At 47.3% G+C, this 23791-nt stretch overlaps 1 protein-coding gene across 5 annotated transcripts in view; it reads right to left on the bottom strand.

Moving 5' to 3' along the window:
• Positions 1-23791, bottom strand: part of LOC119167801 (beta-hexosaminidase subunit alpha) — a 608225-nt gene that overhangs the window by 247822 nt on the left and 336612 nt on the right. For all 5 annotated transcript variants that reach the window (XM_075882394.1, XM_075882390.1, XM_075882391.1 and 2 more), the window contains exons 7-8: positions 14963-15071; positions 11142-11346 (exon numbers count right to left, since the gene is read on the bottom strand). In XM_075882394.1, the coding sequence (XP_075738509.1) occupies positions 11142-11346; positions 14963-15071 (314 nt within the window). The remainder of the gene's footprint in view (positions 1-11141; positions 11347-14962; positions 15072-23791) is intronic.

Below are 23791 nucleotides of genomic sequence, written 5' to 3' on the forward strand. Positions count from 1 at the left end.
TCGAGCGGCAATGAGCGCACTAGCCTGTGTAACAAGAAGCATGCCAACCCGGTGGTGCAATGCGATGTGGGAGTGGTATATGCGACTCCGTTTTCCTGCGGCAGATCTTACGTGGGCCAAACAGGCCGCTGCGTTAACGATCGCATACGTGAACACCAGCTGTCAATCAAAAATAGTGAAATGGGAAATTTGCCTGCTCACTGCGCAGCATGTGGATGTGAACCACTATTTCAGGAGACTAAGATACTGGGACATAGCAGAGATACGTGTGCTCGTGAGGTGTTGGAAGCTTTCTTCATCAACATGAAAGGTGATAGCTGTGTAAGTGAGGCCTCGGTATCGCTCTACGGTGCAGAAGTGTCCTTTTTGATTGATAAAGTGCGTTAAGTAGCACGTGTTGATCCTCGACGCGTCGGCGCAGCTATGTACGGGTTCCCTATTTATCGACGTTCTACAGTCAATAAAAAACAGTTGGTAGTTTGCGCTCGATCTGTTTAAGTGTTCCTTCTTTGTGGTGTCCTTTCTATTTCAGCGCAGTTTTTACCTGAATAGACAATGTAGACGTTCACGCATTATGTGTGATTTCTTCATTTGTAGGCGACCTGATACGAAAGTGGTTGGTAGCGCCAAACAGAGAAGGACGGAGAGGTTATAGACGTTCTCAAAAACCCATAATCCAAAATCAAGGACCTAGGAGACCATTTCAAGCAGAGCTACGTTAAGTTAAAGGTGTACTTTCCCAAGGCTGTGAGGTGCTAATATCGGCTTCTATAGGACGCGAAATGCTAGATCGCATTCACCAAGGTTACAATTGTAAATCAAGGAATGAGAGCAGGCTTGATGTTCTGGAATAAATTAAGATATCGAATTCATCTGCCACAAATATGCATCATGCAGAACATACACATACAAGCAACCGACAGAGCCCCTTAAGATTGACACGGCGCTACCCCAGCCTTGGTAACGTCTAGGGGAGGACCTTTTCGAATATGGCAGTAGAACATACTTGTGTGCTCATGACGCGCTCTCCAACTTTGCCGAAGTGGAGCTGCTCCAAGACACGTCTGCAAGAGTGGTCATAGAGGCAGCAAGCGTTATCTTCGGCAGATATGGCATTCCAGTTGAACATTGTACCTAGAATGGGCCGCAGTTCACAAGTTGTGACTTCGCTCAGCTGTACTATTCCGAACATGTTACTTCAAGCCCGAGGTATCTACAGCAAACGGCCTCGCGAAAAAAGGAGTACAGGTTGTTAAGAAAATACCAAAGAAAACTACTGACGCAAAACAAGACGTTTAGCTTAGATTACTCACCTACAGGATGGCACCGATGGAGGGCGCGCCTTTATTTGACAAGGTGTTACAAGTTTAATGAAGGAATGATAACAACAAATGGGAACAGCAAGCATCATCGCAGAGTAAGGCACCACGAGATCGGCGCTCGACCTCCTCCATCTTTCTCGTCCTGTCGCTATCTCGAATCTCCCACCTGCCCGTTTGGTTCGCCCAATAAATCTCTTTACATTTGGTGGATCATGCTGGGTAACCACATCGCCTACAACCTGGAACTCCGATCCCGCACCCTGCCGTCGACCATGCAAGTTGACGCTGCCCAACAAACAATACCTCTCGCGGCCGCTACTTGCCCCGGCCCGGTTCATCAGCGAGACACCCCGATCTTTGCCGGCACCGAAGACCGGGACGTCGAGGACTGGCTGTCGTCATACGAGAAAGTCAGTGGACCCAACAGGTGGGATGACGCTTCTAAGTTAGGCACTGTCTATTTTTATTTCACCGACGTGGCCAAGCTGTGGTATACGAACCACGAAAGCAAGTTCGCGAATTGGTCCTCCTTCAAGGAGGCAATATGTGCCGTTTTTGGTCGTCCTGTCATACGGAAGCTACGCGGCGAACAACGTCTGCGCTCACGGGCACAGGAGCCAGGTGAAACTTTCACATCATATATAGAAAGTGTGATCGATCTCTGCCGGCGCGTCAATGCTTCCATGAGCGAGAGTGCGAAGATACAGCACATTAAGAAGGGCGTCAACGATGACGTTTTCCAGGTGCTTCTCGCGAAGTCTCCTAGCACTGTGGCAGAAGTAGTGACTTTGTGCCAAAGCTATGATGAATTGCGGAGGCAACGATGTCAGACGCGACGCTCATTCCAGACAATCCAATCAGTGACCGCAGTGGACGTTATGACTGACCAGACAAACCTTCTCGCACAAATGAAAGACTTCGTGCGAGAGGAAGTGGCTCGGCAGCTTGCTCTGCTGCCTTTTGCTCAACGCCAGGAGCTCTCGCAGCAACAGCCACTGCGACACCCAGCACCATTGGCTCCCATGCTCCGACATGTGGTCTAGGAGCAGATTTCCGAGGCTATGCCGGTGCCCTGGCAGCAGCCCCCCATCACCGCGCCTCTTACTTACGCCGAGGCACTAAAGCGGCAGCAGCGACACCAACCCCGCCGTTCCAGGGACTGCCGTACACCTCAGCCTCGACTCATCCGTCCACCGCCAGGGTTCCTCTCATTGCCACCACAGCCTCAACTCACCCGTCTACCGCATGGGCTGCTCCTCTCATCGCCAATACTCAGAGAACACGCGATAACCGGCCCATCTGTTTTGCGTGCGGCGGTCCTGGCCATATCGCACGTTAATGCCGTCGTCGCGTGCCGGGATACACAGACGCCCGGACACAGAACAGCTTCATGGACCTTCCTCCATCCCGTCTGGAAAATTCTGACCCTCACTCAAGCTCGTCTTCATGGAAATGTCCGCGTACTATGTCTGGTCGCTCACCTTCACCCCGTCGTCGCTCCCTGTCACCCATGCGTCGTCGGACAGCTCCTGAACACGAGGAAAACTAACCGCCGCAGTTAAGGAGGCAAGAACTGCGCTGTCGAAATCCTCAAGTCCTCGGACACTGCCGTCGAATATTGTCGAAGTTTTTGTAGAAGGTACTCGAGCATATGCTCTAGTGGATACTGGTGCTGCCGTTTCCGTGATAGACGCTAAACATTGTCGCAAGCTCCGAAAAGTGACGACGCCTCTTAATATGATGTCCTTGCAAACAGCGAATGGGGACCCGGTTCAGCCTGTAGCCGCCTGTACTGTCCGACTGATGATCGCGAAGGACCACTACACTGTCGAAGTTTTTGTAGAAGGTACTCGAGCATATGCTCTAGTGGATACTGGTGCTGCCGTTTCCGTGATAGGCGCTAAACGTTGTCGCAAGCTCCGAAAAGTGACGACGCCGCTTAGTATGATGTCCTTGCAAACAGCGAATGACGACCCGGTTCAGCCTGTAGCCGCCTGTACTGTCCGACTGATTATCGCGAAGGACCACTACACTGTTGAGTTTATTTTCCTTTCGTCATGCTCGCACCACATCATACTTGGATGGAATTTTTTTATCGCGTAACCATGCCGTTATTGATTGTGCAAGATCGGAGCTTGAACTTTTCCCGTTTTACGGCCAACCAACCAGCCGCATTCAGTCCGCCGTACACAAACTCGTCGTCAAAGAAGACACTGAAATTCCTCTAACAGCAGCTGTGTTGCTCCCCGTGTTCTGTGACGGCATCAGGAACGAAGCTGCATTCTTTGAACCATCAAGCCTCTTCCTTAGACGAAGATCACTTGTTCTGCCTTATTCAACCCTCTCTATTTCTGAAGTAAACAGTGCTCTTTGCCTCATCAATCCTCTTCCGTATCCCGTCGAACTGTTTCAAGGTGAATCTCTTGGACACGTGCATGTCATTGATAAAAAACAAATTTTTGCCATGCCACTAGATTATTCCGGTGACTACGATGCCATCAGTGCCCTTAACCCTTCCAATATACCGCCTTCTGAGCTTTTCAATTCATCGATTGCCGACAGACTATCGCCATCTGAACGCTCTGAGCTTCTTCAGATGCTCTACCAGTTTCGTGAATCCTTCGACGTTTCTCAACCTACCCTTGGCCGAACTCCCAGTTTTAGGGGCGAAGCTCCTTAGGGCGTGGACTGTTCGTCCCCTGTAGCCTGTATGTAGCCACCTCTAGTTTAGTTCTTCCAGTCTTCACTAGATGGCGGTACCGTCCCCTGTATGTAGCCTCTCTTAGTCAAACAAGGAAAACCTCTCTTTAGTCAAACAAGGAAAACTTATTGATCAGGCACTACCAGCATTAATGTACGCAGATGATATAGTGCTAATGGCCAACAACAAGGAAGATTTGCAGAGATTGATGGACATCTGCGGTAATGAGGGAGATAGGTTAGATTTTAGATTCAGTAGGGAAAAATCAGCAGTCATGATTTTCAATGACAACCAAGGTAGTGAGCTTAGAATACAGGAGGTCACGCTAGAGATAACAGATAAATACAAATATCTGGGCGTATGGATAAGCAATGGGACCGAGTATCTGAGGGAACACGAAATATACGTGACGACTAAAGGTGACAGGAATGCAGCAGTCATGAAAAATAGGGCACTGTGGAATTACAATAGGTATGATGTTGTGAGAGGAATATGGAAAGGGGTCATGGTTCCTGGGCTGACGTTCAGCAATGCGGTCTTGTGCATGAGATCAGAAGTTCAAGCAAGATTAGAAATTAAGCAACGTGGAATAGGTAGGCTTGCTTTAGGAGCTCACGGGAATACACCAAATCAGGGAGTACAAGGTGATATGGGATGGACATCATTTGAGGGCAGGGAAGCTAGCAGCAAGATAAAATTTGAGAAGCGATTGAGAGAAATGGGGGAAGAGCGTTGGGCTAGGAAGGTTTTCAGCTACTTGTACATGAAGAATGTCGATACAAAATGGAGGAAGCGAACCAGGAAGTTGACTGGTAAATACTTAGAAAACAGCAGGTGGCCAAACCAAAAAGAACTATCGGTTAAGAAAAAAGTGAAGGAAACGGAGACTGACATGTGGAGAATGGGCATGATTAAGAAGTCCGCACTAGAGATCTATTGAACTTTTAAGCAGGAAATTGCCAAGGAAAGGATCTATGATAATACTCGGGGTAGTTCTCTACTGTTTGAGGCCAGGACGGGAGTACTGCGAACCAAGACATATCGGGCAAAATACGAAGGGGTCGACACAGTATGCAGTGCGTGTGGAGAGGAAGAAGAAACTGCCGAACACTTGATAATGTTCTGTAAAGGGCTTCACCCTATAGTTCAGGATGATGGCGCAGAGTTTTTCAAAGCACTGGGATTTAGGGACAGCGAGGGCAAAATAGACTTTAAACGGGTAGACTTAACTAGAAGGAGGTTATCTGATTGGTGGCTAAAGTCAAGGCACGAGTGAAAATTAAACCCTTCACTGCGAAGTACGAATCCTGAACTTCATTATTTAAAGGAAAAAAAAAAGATAAATGTAATGGTTAGTTCACTAAGTATCACGGCTAGGTGGCGTTAGCCGCCGCCCGATCTAAAGGGTACAGCCACATCCATCCATCCATCCATGTAGCCACCTCTAGTTTAGTTCTTGCAGTGTTCACTAGATGGCGGTACCGTCTCCTGTATGTAGCCACCTCTCGTTTAGTTCTTGTAGTGTTTACTAGATGGTGGTACTTGTAGCTGATGATGAAAAGATGCAAGATATTATAAACTAGAAAGCGGTACTTGTAGTTGATGAAAGACGCGAGATCTTATAAAATAGGAATGATGTCACATATGGCGCGTGTCATTGGCTCAAGGCAATCGTTCGATTTAGTGCGGCGACGTACGCTAGTGGGAGCGTTGTAATAAAATCCGTTCGCTGTTGGCGCACGCTCGGAGTCGCCGGATGGATAAGGCTGCACAGCGGAGAGAGCGCAAAGCGGCAGCAGCGCGCGCTCGCAGACAGAATCCCGATGTGCGAGCGCGCGAGGCAAGGGACATCGCAAGCCATCCATCGTCTAAGAACAAATAAAAGTTGATTTGTGTATATACACACACAGCGTTTCTCACGTCTTTACATGATGATCGACTGGGCGAATTACACGGAAGATTCACAGTTTACCGATGAATCCCTCTGGAGCTTCGCCCATTCATCATCATTCACCCCATGAACATGCCGTAATTTTTTTTTCACTGCATTGACACAGGTTCCAACGCGCCAGTACGACTGTGACCATGCCGTGTTTCCGTCACGGAACGTCAGGTTGTCACCGAACACGTTGACAATAAAGCGTGACGTTATCCGACCTTCCGAAAGTCCATGGGCATCACCTGTCGTTCTTTTTAAGAAAAAGGATGGTACAATTCGCTTCTGCGTTGTTTACAGGCGCTTAAATAAGATCACTCGCAAAGACTTATACCCTTTGCCGAGGATTGATGCCGCCCTTGATTGCTTACAAGGTGCCGAGTTTTTTTCGTCGTTAGATTTGCGTTCAGGGTATTGGCAGGTGCCCTTAGCAGATGGTGATCGTCCAAAAACAGCCTTCGTGACACCGGACGGGCTATATTAGTTCAAAGTCATGCCCTTCGGCCTTTGCAGTGCGCCGGCCACATTCGAGCGCATGATGGACTCGGTTCTGCGGGGTTTGAAATGAAACATATGCCTCTGCTACTTCGATGATATCGTCGTCTTTGCACCCAATTTCGCAACAATCTTGTACGCCTGAAACATGTCCTCACGAGTCTGAAGAATGCGCAGCTCCCACTGAATCTCAAGAAATGCCACTTCGCTGCTCGGACGCTCACCATTCTCGGTCACGTCGTATCAAAGGATGGTGTTCTTCCCGACCCGGCTAAACTACGCGCTGTTGCTGTATTCCCCAAACCAACGAATGTAAAACAGTTACGCAGCTTCGTAGGATTGTGCTCCTACTTTTGTCGGTTTGTGCGCAACTTTGCCACCATAATTGCCCCTTTGACCCAACTTTTAAGCAGTGCTAATGACATCTCATCATGGTCTTCCAAATGTGATCACGCACTTACCATTCTTCGCCATGTCCTGACATCACCGCCCATATTGCGCCACTATGATTCCACGGCTGCAACTGGAGTCCATACAGACGCAAGTGGTGTCGGTCTCGGTGAAGTTATCGCTCAACGCAAGCCTGGATCCCCTCAGTATGTCGTCGCTTACGCCAGCAGAACGCTCAACAAGGCTGAGGTAAACTACAGTGCTACCGACAAAGAGTGCTTAGCCATACTTTGGGCAATTGTGAAATTTCGCCCATATTTATATGGCCGCACCTTTGCTGTAGTTACCGACCATCATGCCTTATGTTGGTTGTCGTCGCTGAAGGATCCATCAGGTCGCCATGCTCGTTGGGCTCTGCGACTTCAAGAGTATGACATCCGCGTCGTGTACCGTTCTGGCCGCCAACATGCCGATGCTGATGCGCTCTCGAGATCACCACTGCCGACTGAGGCTGCCTCTATATCTTCTATCAAACACGTGCTGTCCGCTCTTGACATCGACACAATAATATCTGCACAGCGCGATGATCCATGGATAACTTCGCTTCTGGACGTCTTATCTGGGGTACCGACACTTCCCATCACTCGAGCAATGCGACGCCAGGCTTTGCACATTACTATTCGAGGTGGCCTCTTGTACCGATGCAATTACTCACCAGACGGCAGGAAGTGGCTGCTCGTTATTCCCCGAAAGCTGCGCTCTACAATCTGTGCATCATTTCACTCCGACCCGCAATGCGCTCACGCTGGTGTCTTCAAGACCTACGAACGTTTAAGGAAGCGGTACTACTGGCGTGGGATGTTTACTTTTGTTCGACAGTTTATTCGCGGCTGCCACGAGTGTCAGCGACGAAAACAGCCACCGAATGTAGGAGCAGCTCCACTACAGCCGCTTGCGTGCCCTGATCGCCCATTCGATCACGTCAGAATCGACCTTTATGGACCACTGCCATCGACCACAGCAGGTAACCGGTGGACTATCGTTGCTGTAGATCACCTGAAATGGTACGCCGAAACCACTGCTCTTCCTACGGTGACCGCTCAGGACGTCACATCTTTCATCCTCCCTCGGTTTGTGTTGCGGCACGGCCCTCCTCGCGAGCTCCTCAGTGACCGAGGTAGTGTATTTCTATCCGACGTAATCCAAGCACTTCTGCGTCAGTGCCATATTGTACACCGGATGAGTACTGCTTACCACCCTCAGACAAATGGCCTAACTGAGCGGTTTGATCGGACCCTGGGTGACATGCTCGCGACGCATGTGGCATCTGACCAAACGAACTGGGACCAGGTTCTTCCGTTTGCGACCTACGCGTACGACACCGCTACCCAAGTCACCACCGGCTTTTCTCCATTCTACCTTCTATACGGACGTCAACCATCGCACACAATTGACCCTTTGCTGCCATACGCACCAGATGTATCTGAGTGCACGACCGTGTCTGAAGCCACCCGTCACGCCGAACAATGCCGCCAACTAGCGAAGCAGTTTACTACGGCTGACCAGCAACGCCAGAAAAAGACCTGCGGTGACGACCACCCTCCTGCCGCAAAGTTCGCCCCTGGAACCCTTGTATGGCTGTATGTACCACCCTGTGCACCTGGTTTGTCTACTAAGCTACTTTCAAATTACCATGGTCCATACTGCGTGGTAGAGCGCACATCGCCCGTCAATTACGCCATTGAACCGCTTACGCCACCCGGTGACCATCGTCAGCGTAGACACGATATTGTTCACATGGACCGCTTGAAGCCGTACTTTGACCCGCTCGTTCCCACCTGTTAGATCGCCAGGATGGCTTGATCTTTCTCGATGGGGGCAATTATAAAGAAGGAATGATGACAACAAAAAAGAACGGCAAGCGTCATCGCAGAGTAAGCCACCACGAGATCGGCGCTCGAGCTCCTCTATCTTCCTCGTCCTGTCGCTATCTCGAATCTCCCACCTGCCCGTTTGGTTCGCCCAATAAATCTCTTTACACAAGGAAAGTGACGGCGAACGACGCGGCCGGATGTCCATTCCGTTCCAGAACGTGTGGTCCGAAATTTTCGCCAGAGCAATGCCTCCGCGATGGCGCTAGCGCCGCTGGGAGCAGGTGACATCGTTCGAGATAAAGGAGGGTCATGGTCGATGAAAGCACTAGTCTTCAAGCCATACAATACTTCCAAGTCGTGATAAATATTCCTTAACAGCACAAACGACAGGAGGAAATAAGAGAGACGAGACAAAGCGCATATCATATTCTCACAGAGAAAGGAAGGTTTTTCTGCCGCAACAGCCAGCATTTACTCTCAGCCCGTAAAATCTTTCGAAAGCGCACTTATTTCCGCAATCGGAAATATCCACGCACACAATGCGGCAAGCATCACAACTTTGCAAAGTCCTACAAGACAGCGGCGGCCACCACAGAAGTTGACCTACGACAGAAACTTGGTGCAAGTGCCGTAATCAGCTTTCCAGTGGCGTGCATTGAATGATGCCTCTTCTGTGCACTGCCTCACTACGGTGGTCTAGTGGCTAAGGTACTCGGCTGCTGACCCGCAGGTCGCGGAATCGAATCTCATCTGCGGCGGCTGCCTTTCTGATGGAGGCGGAAATGTTGTAGGCCTGTGTGCTCGGATTTCGGTGCACGGTAAATAACCCTGGGTGGTTAGAATTTACGGAGCCCTTCACTACGGTGTCTCTCATAATCATATTGTGGTTTTAGAACGTTAAACCTCACATATCAATCTTCTGTACACTGCTGGGCCCTGTAACTCCCCGTTAGAAAATTCTAACTGTTCTGTTTTGTTACTATCACAAAAAAGATTCTATCAGATGATATCGCTACAGTATGTACTACATGTGTCGATCAATCAATTTATATAAAGGTTACCCTCACCCGTTCCGCATGCCTATATAAAGCATAGCAGAATAAACTTAGTATGATTCTTCTCGTTAAGCTCGGTCTGTCAGAATGGCCCAACGACCACACACGATAGTGAGAGATACTGTAAGGGGCTTCAGTACGCAAAGAAATGCTTATAATTTAGTTTGAAATTCTGCATGAAGTTGAAAGGAACGTGGTTTTCGGTACGAGACGACTTTTGTGGAAACACGCAGCGAAAGCGGAAAAGTTGTGGGAAAGTGCCAAAGTTGAAAGAGTTCGATCGGCTTATTGATTATGATGATTGTGATTGATAACGAGTCGTGAGCTGGAATGATGATCAGTCCTGTAGAATAAGAATAGGCAAGAAAAAGTACAATTTCACCTGAGTCTGATGAAAAATGTAGAAACCGAACTCGAGATTTCACCATGATCAACATCAATGTGACGTGTGGTGATGAAATCTACTGAATTTGAAAAGTTTCGTTTTTGTATAATCTGCATGTTGTTATTGCGGCTGCAATCTGGTTACACCAGTCATAGCCAACAGCAAAACAACACCCGCTCCTATAGAATAATCCGTAAGCATCATAGAACTCGTGGTGATGGAGTAGCGATTGTCTACAAAAAAAAAGATATTCAGCTTGTGACATTACCCTACTGTCTTGATAACAATAGCATTTGGTGTATATCAACGCCGTATGGCTGTCCTTGCGTAATTGTTGCTCTTTATAAACCTCCTAACGCCCCCTCCCTAACCTAGCGTTTGTGTTGGGTGGTTTTTCCGTCGTATGTTCTCGCGCTCTCAGTTCACCTTACGAGTATGAGTCATGAACTCGTTGATACTTTCGATATCAAATTAAGTTTTATCACTTGAGTCGAAAGTTGTTATCACGGACATACGTTAAGTGCATCCTAAAACAAGACGCATGGTAGGGGTGACCCTTCTGGGCAAGGAGGTCCACTGTTTCTATCATGCTTTTTTACAGCGCAATCCTGGCATCTTTCGAATTCGGGTGTGAGGCTATCTGCCAATTACTCGCGTGTCTGCGCTCACATTACAGATGAAAGTAGATTCTAGTATCTGCGAGAGCACCTGCCATCAGGCCGGATCGCACGATGACACAGGTATAAAAGCCGATGCGTTTAGCTGAAGTTGTGATTTTTAGCAACCAAAGGCCAGGCTTGCCGCTAATCACTGTGTTTTTTAATGCTGCTTCCTGACATGTCGGGCGTTAACTGCATCACTCGACGTAAGTATGGTCGATAAAGTCCCGAGTTTTAACAGCTACCGCCTTTTCTACGGGAGAATTGCACTTACAATCGGAAACAGTAATGTAATCGATGCCGATTTCAGTGCATGTCACTTACCAGCAGTCGAAGCTGACTTCATCTCCTCCCAGATGCACATACTGGTCTGGGAACACGTGTGCCACCTCCATGAAAAAGCGACTCATAAAAATGTACGTCTCATTGCGCGTTGGGTCAACAGGCCCAAGCTCCCCATTGGGAACATCACCGTCATAGCACGTGGTCAGCAGCTCGGGGTATGCCATGCCCCAGGAAAGAGTGTGGCCTGTCGTGTGGTGAAAGAGCCAGCAAAGCTTCTCAATATCTTCGAAATCACTTCAATTTGTTATCTGCAAAAGCTATTTTCTGCTACCGACACGCTTACAGAGATAAAGGAAAAGCACCAGCCAGTGTTTTACGTGATTCTCTAAAATAATAGCGAAGGCGCGTTCCGCATTCCTCCACAGTTTTGTATGAGTTCACTTTACAAGTTCTTTTATTTTTAAAAGAAACTTGTTAAAGTCACATTTCCAAAATTGCAACGCGTCGTCACAATAAGGTTACATTCACTTTTTATTCAAAACATAATGACTCATATTCGCGAGACGAAATAAAGTGAGCGTTTGAAAGCGCACAAGTGCCTACAAATGTTTACAGATTTTACGCTACCGAAAACTGATTACGTGTCTAAGAAAGGAATATGGAAACCCCCTGTAGAAATATTTCAGACCACCTTCATACTACAGACATGTCTAACAGCGAATTTCTATCCCTAAATCAACACGTGAGGCACTTTTCTCGGCGGTCTTCAAATGCGTAGTCCAGGTGCCGCGCTTTGACTATTCAAACATAAATATTACCACATGCACTTATACGGTTATTTTCGTACCCAGAAACTTGGATTGAAAGGAACAATAGACGCTTAATGAAAGCCAGTTAAACTTGAGCGTAACGGCAGTACCACTGTAAAAGGAAGTCAAGGACGCACATTTGGAACTTCGATAAGTCTCCAGCTCGAAAGTCAGCGAAGAAATTTCTGAATATTTGTTTCCATATTTCTTCACATTTTTGCTGGTTTCTCTATCTCATTCTAATTGTCTATTTCTTTTTGTCTGATTCCTTTATGCTTTTGTTCTCATTTTTTTCCAAGCCTGATATTATTTTCCCACCCACTTGCTATTTTCTACTCTTCTATAGACCCCTTTCTACACAAGGCTATGATATGCCCTTCTATTTGTGCGTAAATGTTGAAGAGAAACGCAGAGTAAATAATTTTCTGAACAGCCCAATTTTTCGTGACGATTACTCGTCTACAAGACAAACCACCAGAATGTATACATCATTAGTGATCGCTATTGCTTTGTAAACTTGTTAAAAGTCATTCTTATAAACATTTTGATGCGCTCGCTGAAATTACAAGGATGTCCTCAAACCAAATCCCCCCACTTTCCATACTACTACGATATATCGGAAAAGGTCGTTTATTGATGTATTCGCTATGCAGTGAAATGTGATTGTTTTATTTTCGTCGTTGTGTCTCTGGGCAGCGGAGCAGTTACGACTTTGCTTCCGAATTATGGGTATCATTATCATCTAGCCACAATTTTCATTGTTTCAGTTTTTCTCTCTCGCACGTTTTGCCCCTTTCTGTGTACTCATTAATGCGTGCATCTGAGTTGTCGCACCCCACGCTGGTCAAATCGACACACTTGCTGTAAGATCGAAACAAAGGAAAATAATTCATGATGATGATAATTGGCTTTACACGACACATGCACAACTTTGAGCATAACAACTCTGCCACAGAAAAACAGCTGCTACTTTCGTGCGTTGTCGTGGTCCACTGTTGCGCGCTTACCAGCGCCCACGGCGTGTGACTTGAAGCGAAATAACAGAATGCAGCATGATCGGGTTACAGGCGAGTGGTATAATGCTGCCTATCACGCGTTTCATTCATCCACCCTGCTATGCATGCATGGTGAGGCGAGTGCGTGCCTTTGTTCAATACTGTGGAACGTTCACAGAGGAACGCAGTTCCCTCGGTTGTTCCTCAGTGAACGTATTGAGTTACCGTTACAGTTTTACCATTCCTGATTAAAATGGTGGCTTCCGTTCCTTCCAAAATGTTCCTGGAACATTGTTTTTTAATGTCGTTCTGTACAACAGTGGCACCAATATATAAATAAATAAAATGGAAAATTTCTGGCATTTTACGCATGCTCGGAACTTATGTGGTGATGAGCAATTATTGAAGAGCTGTTCATATAGATCGTTTGACTTCGAAGGAGGAGTCATGTGGTTGGATATTGCATGACAAGGACTCACCATACCGCTGAAAGGAATACAGAGAGATACCTAAGTGGCTGTAGTTCTTTGAAGCATCAGAAACCGCGTTTAAGAAGCCCTGCAACACTTTATGGGCATAGTCAGGAAATGCGGCCGATCGGTAGTGAAGGCCCCCGACAATACGCGAGCCAAATATTGTAGCGCAGCACGCGGCCTAGAATTCACAATAACTGATCAAAGTCAGCTAAAAATTGATTTCTATTCTTTCGACAAATCACGCAATAAGGCCAGACATCACTCGTAGTAAGCCTATCTATCAGCCTTTATCTGATTTGAACTGGCGCACTCTGTTATTACAGAGATCGGCGCGGAAAACCGTCACTTGTCAACGCGCCCGCGCACAATCGCACTGAAAAAAGCCACGTATTTAAAGAAAAAAAAAGAGTCAAGTGGTCAAGGTCACAAGGCGTCCATGAAGTTTGTTGTTTGCCCTTCGCGTAACTTTCTACTTAGCTTCCAGTGCTTTCCTCGAAACGAGAGAAGAAAGAATGTGATTGCAGCGTGTGACAAGCCTTTGTAACTCCGCTCATACTGGACGGATTCTTAACAATTTTGCGGCGTCGAACTTGCGAGGCAATACGCTTTTCCAGTGAATTAATTCTATGGTTACTCGAAAAAGAGATTCAAGGCCCCTTTAAGACCGAAGACCAGGTCCAGTGAGCAGAAATGCACGCAACAGCATGCACTTGAGCAGAACCACCTTTAGTACATTCGAAGATGCATTCCAGTGGAGTTGAGGAACGGTACACTAACGTTGCTGCATATTATCAGTATATAAAAAAATCCATCTTTACTTGAAGGCACTTGAACACTGCCACCTAATACACATTTCCACACATAATACACATGGTAAACTTTGGCTAAGAAAAAAACAAGAATTCGATAGATCCCACATGCTCTGGGAGTTAATGTAGTGCGAAAAAGCAAACAAGCTGCTGCATAGATAACGTTGTTTTTCTTTGAGGCAAATAAAGTATATCATACCGTCCGATTTAGTTTAATATGTATCGCTTGTTAGTCATGTACGAATGAATGTACAATCTCGCATATACCATGGTATGAAACGTATATTTTTGTATATTCAATGCATGACCTGTCGTTTCTATTGATACTGAGCTCATGTATAGCGACACCGGTTTTGGGGTATTACCAGTAATTAAAAGGAACACACTTTGAGCGCCAAATTATATGAAATCTGAGCTAATGTCTGTTGATGATGTGAAGAGACGTGGCTTTTGGTACCGCAACAGAGACGGCCAACGCGCTGGTGCTGCCACATTTACGATGACACAAGCGGAGGCCTGGGTAAGTTGCAGAGGAGAGCGACAGAAGAGCACTACGTATTGGTTTGGTAGACGTTTATTTGGCCCGAGAACAGATAGCGCATACGTTCATTGTGGTGATGATAAGGCATGAAGAAGAGGGGGATGCGTTTGATGATAATATTTAGGTGAACGAATTGTCTATAACAAAGGCTGATAGGATTTGCGAAAAATGTCATCTGTAGTTTGAACGATTTAACATTGTGAAAGACAAAAGATTATTAAATTTCTCACCAGGTGTATCGAATTCAACCATGACGCGAATGCCTCTGGATGCAGCCTTGTAGATTACATATTTTACGTCAATGGGCCTGTACACATGTGTTTCGGAATCATAGGCACCCTGAAAATAAGCACATTCATTGTCAATACAAACGTTCCTCAGTGTTTCGAAAGTAACAGATGGTTTGTTGATACTCAGAGGTGGCAGTAATACTAATAAAAACTTCACAAAAAGTGAATCAGATGAAAATAACTACCCAAAAGGACAAAATACAGTACACTTGGTGGTCACAATTGAGCAATAAAAGCAAAGTTAGTGACATACGAAGCAATAATGTATGTGAGGTAGAGGCACTACTGAAAAATGGTGGCTGTATGAAGCGAGATAAACGCAAAAAAAAACCTTACGATGTGCGTCGAGCAAAAAGAACACGGGAGAACTAATAGTTTTAATGCTTTGAGACAGCAACAGCCCGGAGTTTCGCGGAATCTAGAACAATGCGATCTCCGGCGAAGACAGGGCCTAGAATAAGCGGCTGTTGTGAGTCAAATCGGCACTTTAAATTTAGCCGTAAGCCAGCAAAGCTGAGGCTTGTGCCCCCCCCCCCCCCTCCCTCTTTTTGGTGGCACCGAAAGTAAACAGTGAAAGCAGGTATTTTTATACAACGAAGTGTCCCCTCCGCCCATGCCCCCCAATTAAATTCCCGCCTACAGGCTTGCCGTAAAGAAGCCGTGGCTGCAGGATCTCGTGAGACCACGCCTGCAAAGCCCGAACCACAGGGCGAATTAAAGCTTCCGACCATGGTGAAAGCGTCCTTGTCTCGTGACGCTGCAGGCTGGGCTCGATTGCGACCCAGACCTAAATTTACCAAATTACGTTCCGAGAGCCACTGATTCACTTTCATCAGTACAACCACCTTCATTTGCGCCCAGTGAAGAGTGCGGGGCACCGACTACAACTCTTATAATCCACTTTCGAATGATGAACTATATATTTAGTATGTGCGAACTGTACTAAAATGCTTACCTTGGCCGATTGGTACATGATAAACGAAGCGAAAAACAGAGCGAAACAAAAGACATTGATAGAGACGAACGAAGCCCTCACTTACAATCAAGGTTTTACTCCATACACGGTGGTATTTATAGCACACGCAACACAAAAGAAGGGAAAGGGGAACAGTGAGGCCGAGTATTAGTTTACGCAATATTTTTAGGCGTCTGAAAAAACAACAATGCGTGGGTCTTGCTATGCTTGATCAATATACTTCGACAACACAGTGATAGATATGAGGCGTTTTGCATCCACAAAAAAGCTGATGTGTGTGTGAGTGTACTTTCGTTTGCGCTTCTCACCAGAGAAGCTGCATCTTTGTCAATTGGATTAATGCTTCGTCACAGTTTTTTCTTTCACTATTGACGCAAAAAGAAAAAAGCCAAGGGCAAGGTAAAGACAATCGCCTGGATGGAGCGCATAACTTTAACTGAGCATTTACTCACAGAAACAAAAACATGAACACAGAACTTGCACAAGAGGCTGCGCAACACGCAAAATAACACTCAAACATACCGCATAAACGTCACTGATAAACGTGACATGCTTATGCAACCCACACGTGCCATACTTATCCAAACGGTTCTATGAACATATTTTTTTGGTATGTGCTTTCTTTCTTGCTTAGAGCCAGAAACGATGCACTCACACACCAATTTGTGAGAAATCTCTTCACGGAAGCATTTCACTAGGCATGGCCCATGCAGATTGCATAAGCATGCGAAGAGTTGAAATAAGGGACACTTAAGGGGGCAATATTTTGCGAGAGGTGGAACCTCCCGCGCAACCTAGGAATTCATGTTTTTTTGATTATTGATACGTGCGATTGAACGTCCCGAAACCATCATATGATTATGAGAGACGTTGTAGTGGAGGGCTCCGGCATTTCTACAACCTGGGTTTCTTTAACGTGCACCCAAATCAGCACACGGGCCTACAACATTTCCGCCTCTTTCGGAAATGCAGCCGCCACAGGTGGGATTCAATCCCACGACAAGCGGGTCAGTAGCCGAGTACCTTTGCCACTAGACTACCGCGGCGGGGCAATATACAAATCGGAGCGCCAGGTACACCATTGCAGTTGCCGCAGCCGGGATTCCATAATTATGTTGTTTTTTTACGAGTAGGTTCTCAATGAAAGTTATCCGCTTGTCATATCCTGACCCTAAATAATATTTGCTGATTGTAGAATGCTAAATACCTGCATCTGTCTTGCCAGCAAAAGAAAACGAAACAAAAACTGCAACATATGCGTTGCTAAGAGAGAAGCAATGGCGTATTGGTTGGAGTATTAGGCTCGCGTGCAAGAGGTCTGTGGTTTGAATCCTGGTGCCATGCGATTCCTAACTGGATTAAAAAAAAGCAGAAGGGCTGACAGCTGAGCTAGTTAGTGACAGTACATGAACATATCTTAACACAAAAAGGCTCAACATCTCGAAGCGTTGTTCTCTTCTCAGGTTGTTCTACATTACTTTTGTTTTCTGCAGATTAAGACCTACTCTTATGCTCTCCTTGTCTAACTCCGTAATCTTGAGTTGCAATTCGTCCCCTGAGTTACTCAGCAATGCGATGCCATCGGCGAAGCGCAGGTTACTAAGGTACTCTCCATTAACCTTTATGCCTAACTGTTCTCATTCTAGGCCTCTGAAAACCTCCTGTGTGTACGCGGTAAATAGCATTGAAGAGCTTGTATACCCCTGCCTTACACTCTGCTTGATCGTTGTTTGGTTGCTTTGTTTATGGAGCACAATGGTAGTGTAGCGGAAGCTGCTCAGCACCACCGCATTCTTTTCTATCCCGTCTGCAGCCGGCCGTCGACAGCGCGCCTACTCGCGGCGCCAGCGCCTCCTCCGCCGTGTTCGGGGAACAACGTGTTGTCGTGGCCGGCTCCGGGGATTAGCACCGGTGGCATGCTACGTCTGCTCGCTCGGGGGCCCCCTTTTCCTCTTTCTGGTAGAAGAACACGGGGGTGCCTCCTTCTCTCCCTCGTCGAGGGGAGCTCTCGTCACTCGCAAGGAGTGGAAATAGTCAGTCTTGCCCTGCAACTCCAAACCAGCTTCACGTCTCCTTTCTCGCTGCCTCCGGCAGCCGACATTCCCGGCCGCTACAGTAGCAAATGATCCCCTGTATATTAGATGCGGAGCATCTTATACTCGCGCCTTGTAGTGCGCCGTCCGCACCGCTTCTCGAACATTCGACAGCTGACGCGCGCGCATGCGCCGTCGCGCCGTCGCCCACTCTTCCACCATCTGTGCATCCCTTCCTCCTCTACACACCGCGCGCGCTTCACTCCTCCACCATCTGTGCACCCTTCCTCCTCTACACACCGCGTTCGACATCTACAATTCTGATTCTCCAGTGGACGCGCATGTGGCGTCGCGCTTCGAGAACATTCAACAGCTGACAGTGCATGCGCCGTCGTGCTGTATATATACTCAAGGTCGGCGCTCGCTCGCTCAGTTGCCGCTCGTCGGTTGGTTTGTACGGCGCGTCGACGTCCAAGGTCGCGGTGAAATGAATTCCAACGAATCCACAAACACAATGATCGACGTCCCTTCGACCAGCGCCGCCCTTTCGCATACGTGTGTACGTGTTCACTCATTTAACACCCCCTCCTACAACCACGTTAACCAATTTAGCCATCGACCCAAGTAAGTCGCAATTTAACACCCCATTTCACAACCACGTTAACCAATTTAGCCATCGACCCAAGCAAGTCGCACTTTAACACCCCGTTAACCAATTATATGGTCCGCATCCTCCTCAGTGTTCCCCCGAGGGAAGCTGCGGGCAATTTTTTTCTTCTAGGATGTTTATACATGATTCGCGACATCCTGATTCACCGACGGAGAAAATGCGCTCATATAAATATTCCCAAGTGCCAGTGGCATGGCGATGAAGATGACAAAGCAGATAGACTGGTGCGAGCTAATCTGTGTGACTGCCGCCGCTCGCTTAGCCGGCTGGTTTATATCTGTGTCTACACTTTCTAGTCGGTCTTCCTGTAACAAATTAAGTGAAGGTGCTGGCTAACCAACGTAGCTGGAATGGCCGCTTGAATTTCTTGCCTGACGAGTCGCGTCAAGTTGGCACAGCTGTCTGGTGGACGATATCTGTTGAGAGAAGAGGACGTCGTGGCCTTATTCGGAGAGCACTGGAACTTAGGAGAGATGTGCCTGCTTTTGACACATTGTTGAATACCAAAAAGGTAAATGCATCGTCGGCAATACCATTTAGTATATGCGCATTTTTTTTCAGGCTGCGACATGTTCTCATCGGTCGTGTCGCATAGGGTGAGGACATCTTGAATATAGCTTATGTAGCGCTCGGTGGAAGCTTGTGCGCGAGACGATCCTACCCGTCAGCACACCTGTGCTCGGCTGATGGCGTTGCAGACCAACCAACGCCGTCGGTAAAATGCGAAACATTGAGACGTAGATTTCGTTCCCGGTGCCCTCATTTTAGTCTTGTCCACTCATCATCAGGTGGGCCTATCAGAAAAACTTTTTTCTCAGTACTCGGGATCTTACAGTGCATTGCGTCAAGGAACACCTGTAATCTATAAGATCCGCCTCATCTATCGAATATCATCTGCTGTGCTGTCCAATGATATTGTCCACGTCTCGTGGATCAAGCCCCACTAGAGTACATCAGATAACGACATAACTATAATGATAAGCACTGGGATGGTGCCCCGTGGCCGGGGCTCATGATAAGTGCCAGTAGCATGGAGATTCACAGGACAAAGCAGGTAGACTGCCACGAGCTAATCTGTGTGGCTGGCGCTGCTCACTTAACCGGCTGTAAATATATCTGTCTATTCTTCCGAGTCAGTCTCCTACTCATAAAAATATTGCTGGAACTTTTTTACAGCCCTAATTGAAGCTAAACATTCTTTCTCGGTGATAGGAAAATTTCTCTCGGAGGACAAAGCAGGCGACTTGCGTATGTTATCGCGCAACGTCTAGCATCGTGGCGCTAATTGAGAACTGCGCCGATAACATGACCATTTGCGCCAGTGCGTACTTCTGTGGCGGCAGATGGCGCACAGTGGGCACGTATGGGTGGCGTAGTTAGGTAGCCGATGAGAGCGCAGAACGCTTGAGCCTAATCAAGGCCCCATAAGTAAGTGGTATCCTTCTTCAGAAGGTATGTGAGCAGTCTAACAATGCTGGCGAACTTTTTCACAAAGCGACGAAACTAAGGGCATAAGCCGATCAAGGTCCGGACGTCATGGGTAGAACGGTGCAGTAGAAAGCTGCGGATGGCGCGGAACTTTTTGTGATCTGGTTGGGCGTCATCGGCATTTAAAAATATGCCAGCACGGGAATCTAACGGCAGCCAAATACTTTTTTTAAATCAATTGAAGCCCAGCTGTTCTCAAGACTGCGAGAATATCAGCGAGATGAGTCAGGTGGCTGTCGAAAGAAGATTAAACGACTATCGCATCACCTAGCTAACAGAGACAAGTAGCCCTTTATAACCACGCAGTAGAGTCAACCATTTGTTCAAATGTCGCAGGCGCGTTACTTAGTTAAAAGTCATGACCTAAACTGGTATAAACAATCAATCTTCTCGCGGTCCTTTTCATCGACAAAAATCTGCCAGCAGCCGGACCGAAGATTGATAGACGATAATTATATAGCTCCGTGCAGGCAGTTCATCGCGTCATCGATGCGTGGAAACGCGTATACGTCTTTTCGCGTGACCTTGATGAGGTGGCGATAGTGAACCCACGGGCACCAGCTGCCATCTTTTTCTCCGCAAGGTTGACAGGGGAGGCTCAAGGACTCTTTCATAGTTCGATGACACCTTTGTTGAGCATTTTGTTGACTTTCGTTTGGACAACTCTGCCCTCAGTATGGGAGACACGTTAGGGTCGTCGGAGAATAGGACTGGCGTTACACGTGCTTCTATAGTGCTGAACGACGGATGTTAGCCCAAGAGGTCAGTTGTCCAAATAAAAAAATCTCGGTACATGACGCGAAAAGGCGATGAATCTTGTCGGCTTGCACAGGGGTGAGGTCGGGTGCAATCATCTTCAAGAAATGTGATCTGGCACAGAACAGCTGCTGTATGCTACCGGAGACCGAAGTAAATCAGTCTTGGTCGTGCTCCGAATTTGTCAGCCTTTAATATGTGGGTAAACAACATACCAAGAGAAACCACTCGAAGGCACTAGGTGAAACTTTAAAGTGGGTATCGCGTATGCAAGACCCGAGCCTGGTAGCGCCCGTTTCACTTAAGGCATCCGAAGAGGGAATTATCAAGCTTAACGGCGCTACTAGGTGCCAATGATGTTAAAGGATCCAGGAATACTTGCCGGCAGCGACAATTGACAGTTGGCGGAGAACCAGCTGCAAGCACAATAAATAGGTTCAAACCACAGCCCAAATTCATGAAGCAGTATGACAGGGCCATCAAGGCGTTCTTTAACGAGGCGCACGCTGAGCGAATCAAAGAAGAGCCACTACCAAGAAAAAATGTGTATTATATGCCTCACCATACCACTATACGAAAAGTGGTGGTTACGACAATCCTTCGGGTGGTGTTTGACGCTTCTTCGCACGCGCCTGGCCATCCCTGCCTGAATGACGTCTTGTTCAAGGGTTCGAGGCTGGGAGTAGACATTGTGCTGCTCACCTTTCGATGTAACCCGGTGGTTCTCATCGCGGATATGAAAAAAGCATACTTGCAGATGCCTATTCGCCCGGAAGACCACGAAGTGCTACGATTTCTCTGGATTGATCAGTTGCCCACGGACAATGATCCATCTCCATCTGTGCTTTCGTGGAGAATGACGCGGGTTCCGTTCGGAGCTTCGTCTAGCCCATGTTTGCTGGCAGCAACCATTCGACATCAGCTAGAATTTTGGTGCCGTGAAACCTGGAGGAAAGGGTCTTCGGAGGTGAGACGGAGCGGACTTCACAAATTTAGACCGCAGTAGTAGCCTCAAGAACATTTGTGATGCCACCATCACTAAAGATGATGTGCGAGGCCTAACCACCGCTGTGATCTGGAAGCACGACTCCGGTTGCAGCAAAGACCACTAGGAGCACACACGGACTGATGTGAGTGCAGGCATCGTCTGGAGGTTTGCGAGATGGGAGATCTCAGGTCTATTTTGGTTCCGTCCTGACTCGCCCTTCACAACGACGGCCCGATATTCAGAAGTCAAGGCCGTCCATAGAACAACGACGTGTATCTTGACAGTGCAGCCCCATGAGTGCAGGCATCGTCTGGAGGCTTGCGAGATGGGAGCCCTCACGTCTTCTTCGGATCAGTCCTAACTCGCCCTTCACGACGATGGTCCGATATGCACAAGATCAAGAAGAACAACAGCCAAACAAGTGACAAATATTCGTTGTACTAACCTTCTGCGATGGATGCCGTGTTAACTCCGACTTCGCCTCTTGACACGGCCGGCCAGTGATCTCTCCCGTTTCCGACACTAGACCGGATCATGAAGGCGCTCTATGAAAGGCGGTGTCAAACACGCAAGGCCGTCAGGCAGGTAATCGCAGATATTGAACACCTACGCCATATGGACCACCCATCAATATGTGAGTTGCGCAACATTCACTGAATTTCGACTGAGCAGTGCGAGCTTGTCAGAGCAATTGATGAGGAGATTGAAAACACAGTTGACATCGATCATTTGGAAGCAGAGGTGGAGGAAGCAGAGCTTTATGAACAACAGATCACTCTAGCCAAGGCCAGAGTGAATGATGATGATGATATATGGTGTTTTTTGGCGCAAGGGCCATTTGATGGCCAAAGAGGCCAGTTCATGGGACAAAGAATGTGGACAATAATTGTGATTAGCGGCTGTATAAGGGCCATAAAATTGCTCGCAACAAGGCGGGTAAAAACATACAAGTAATAAAATCATGACCATGCCGTGAAAGGTGTGTGTGGTGTGAATAGGTGACAAAAGTTGGTGATAATGAAAAACGATGGTGGACATGTCTGGCATTAGCACAAGTGCCTCATTGGTTCGTACCCTTGCGTCCAAGGGCCGTGAGGCAAGTGCTTTTTTGGGTAGCCACTGCAGCAGAAACCTCTCTGGAGAGGTTGTGCTACTGAATGCCTGGGTATATGATATGAAAACAATGAAGTGCTTTTAAAAACGCTAACAAGGATTTATGACTAAAAAGCGATTCCCTACCGACGAACATTGCTGGGAATAAAGGTATATGTTGTCGGTAGGGTAATGGAAAATGTTTTCTTAGAGTTTCTAAGTGTTTGCGCCGGATTAACGTGTGAAGGACTGTTAATGCTTCACCGCATCTGTCGCACAATGGTGGATCGCCACCGGACAAAAGATATGTGTGTGTCGTGTATGTGTGTCCTATCCTAAGTCTCGTTAGTATTACCTCTGTATGACGCGATTTCGATACGGGCAGCCAATGACCAAGGTATGGTTTAATAACGTGTAGTTTGTTTTGTGTGTGTGTATCCCGCTTGCTCTGCCAGTATACCCTGAGGTTTCGTTTGAGAGACGGCTTAGGATCAAGGGCCGGGATTGATATGGGTGTAGTGGCAGTGTTTTTGTGAACGGATGCAGCGAGCTGATCCGCCCTCACGTTGCCTTGAATCTCACGGTGCCTTGGCACCCAGCACACTACAACGTGTTGTTTGAGTGTGTAGAGTGTGCACAAAATGGAGTAAAGTGAGACTGCGTGAATTCTGACGGGGAACACGCCGCGTATTCGCGTTCGTGTCCTAACTGGAAAAAAGAAAAAGAAATAATCACTCTTAAAGTCAAAGAAAACATCACTTTCAAA

This window comes from Rhipicephalus microplus, unplaced genomic scaffold (genome assembly GCF_043290135.1).
Source record: "Rhipicephalus microplus isolate Deutch F79 unplaced genomic scaffold, USDA_Rmic scaffold_12, whole genome shotgun sequence".
Lineage (NCBI taxonomy): Eukaryota > Metazoa > Arthropoda > Arachnida > Ixodida > Ixodidae > Rhipicephalus > Rhipicephalus microplus.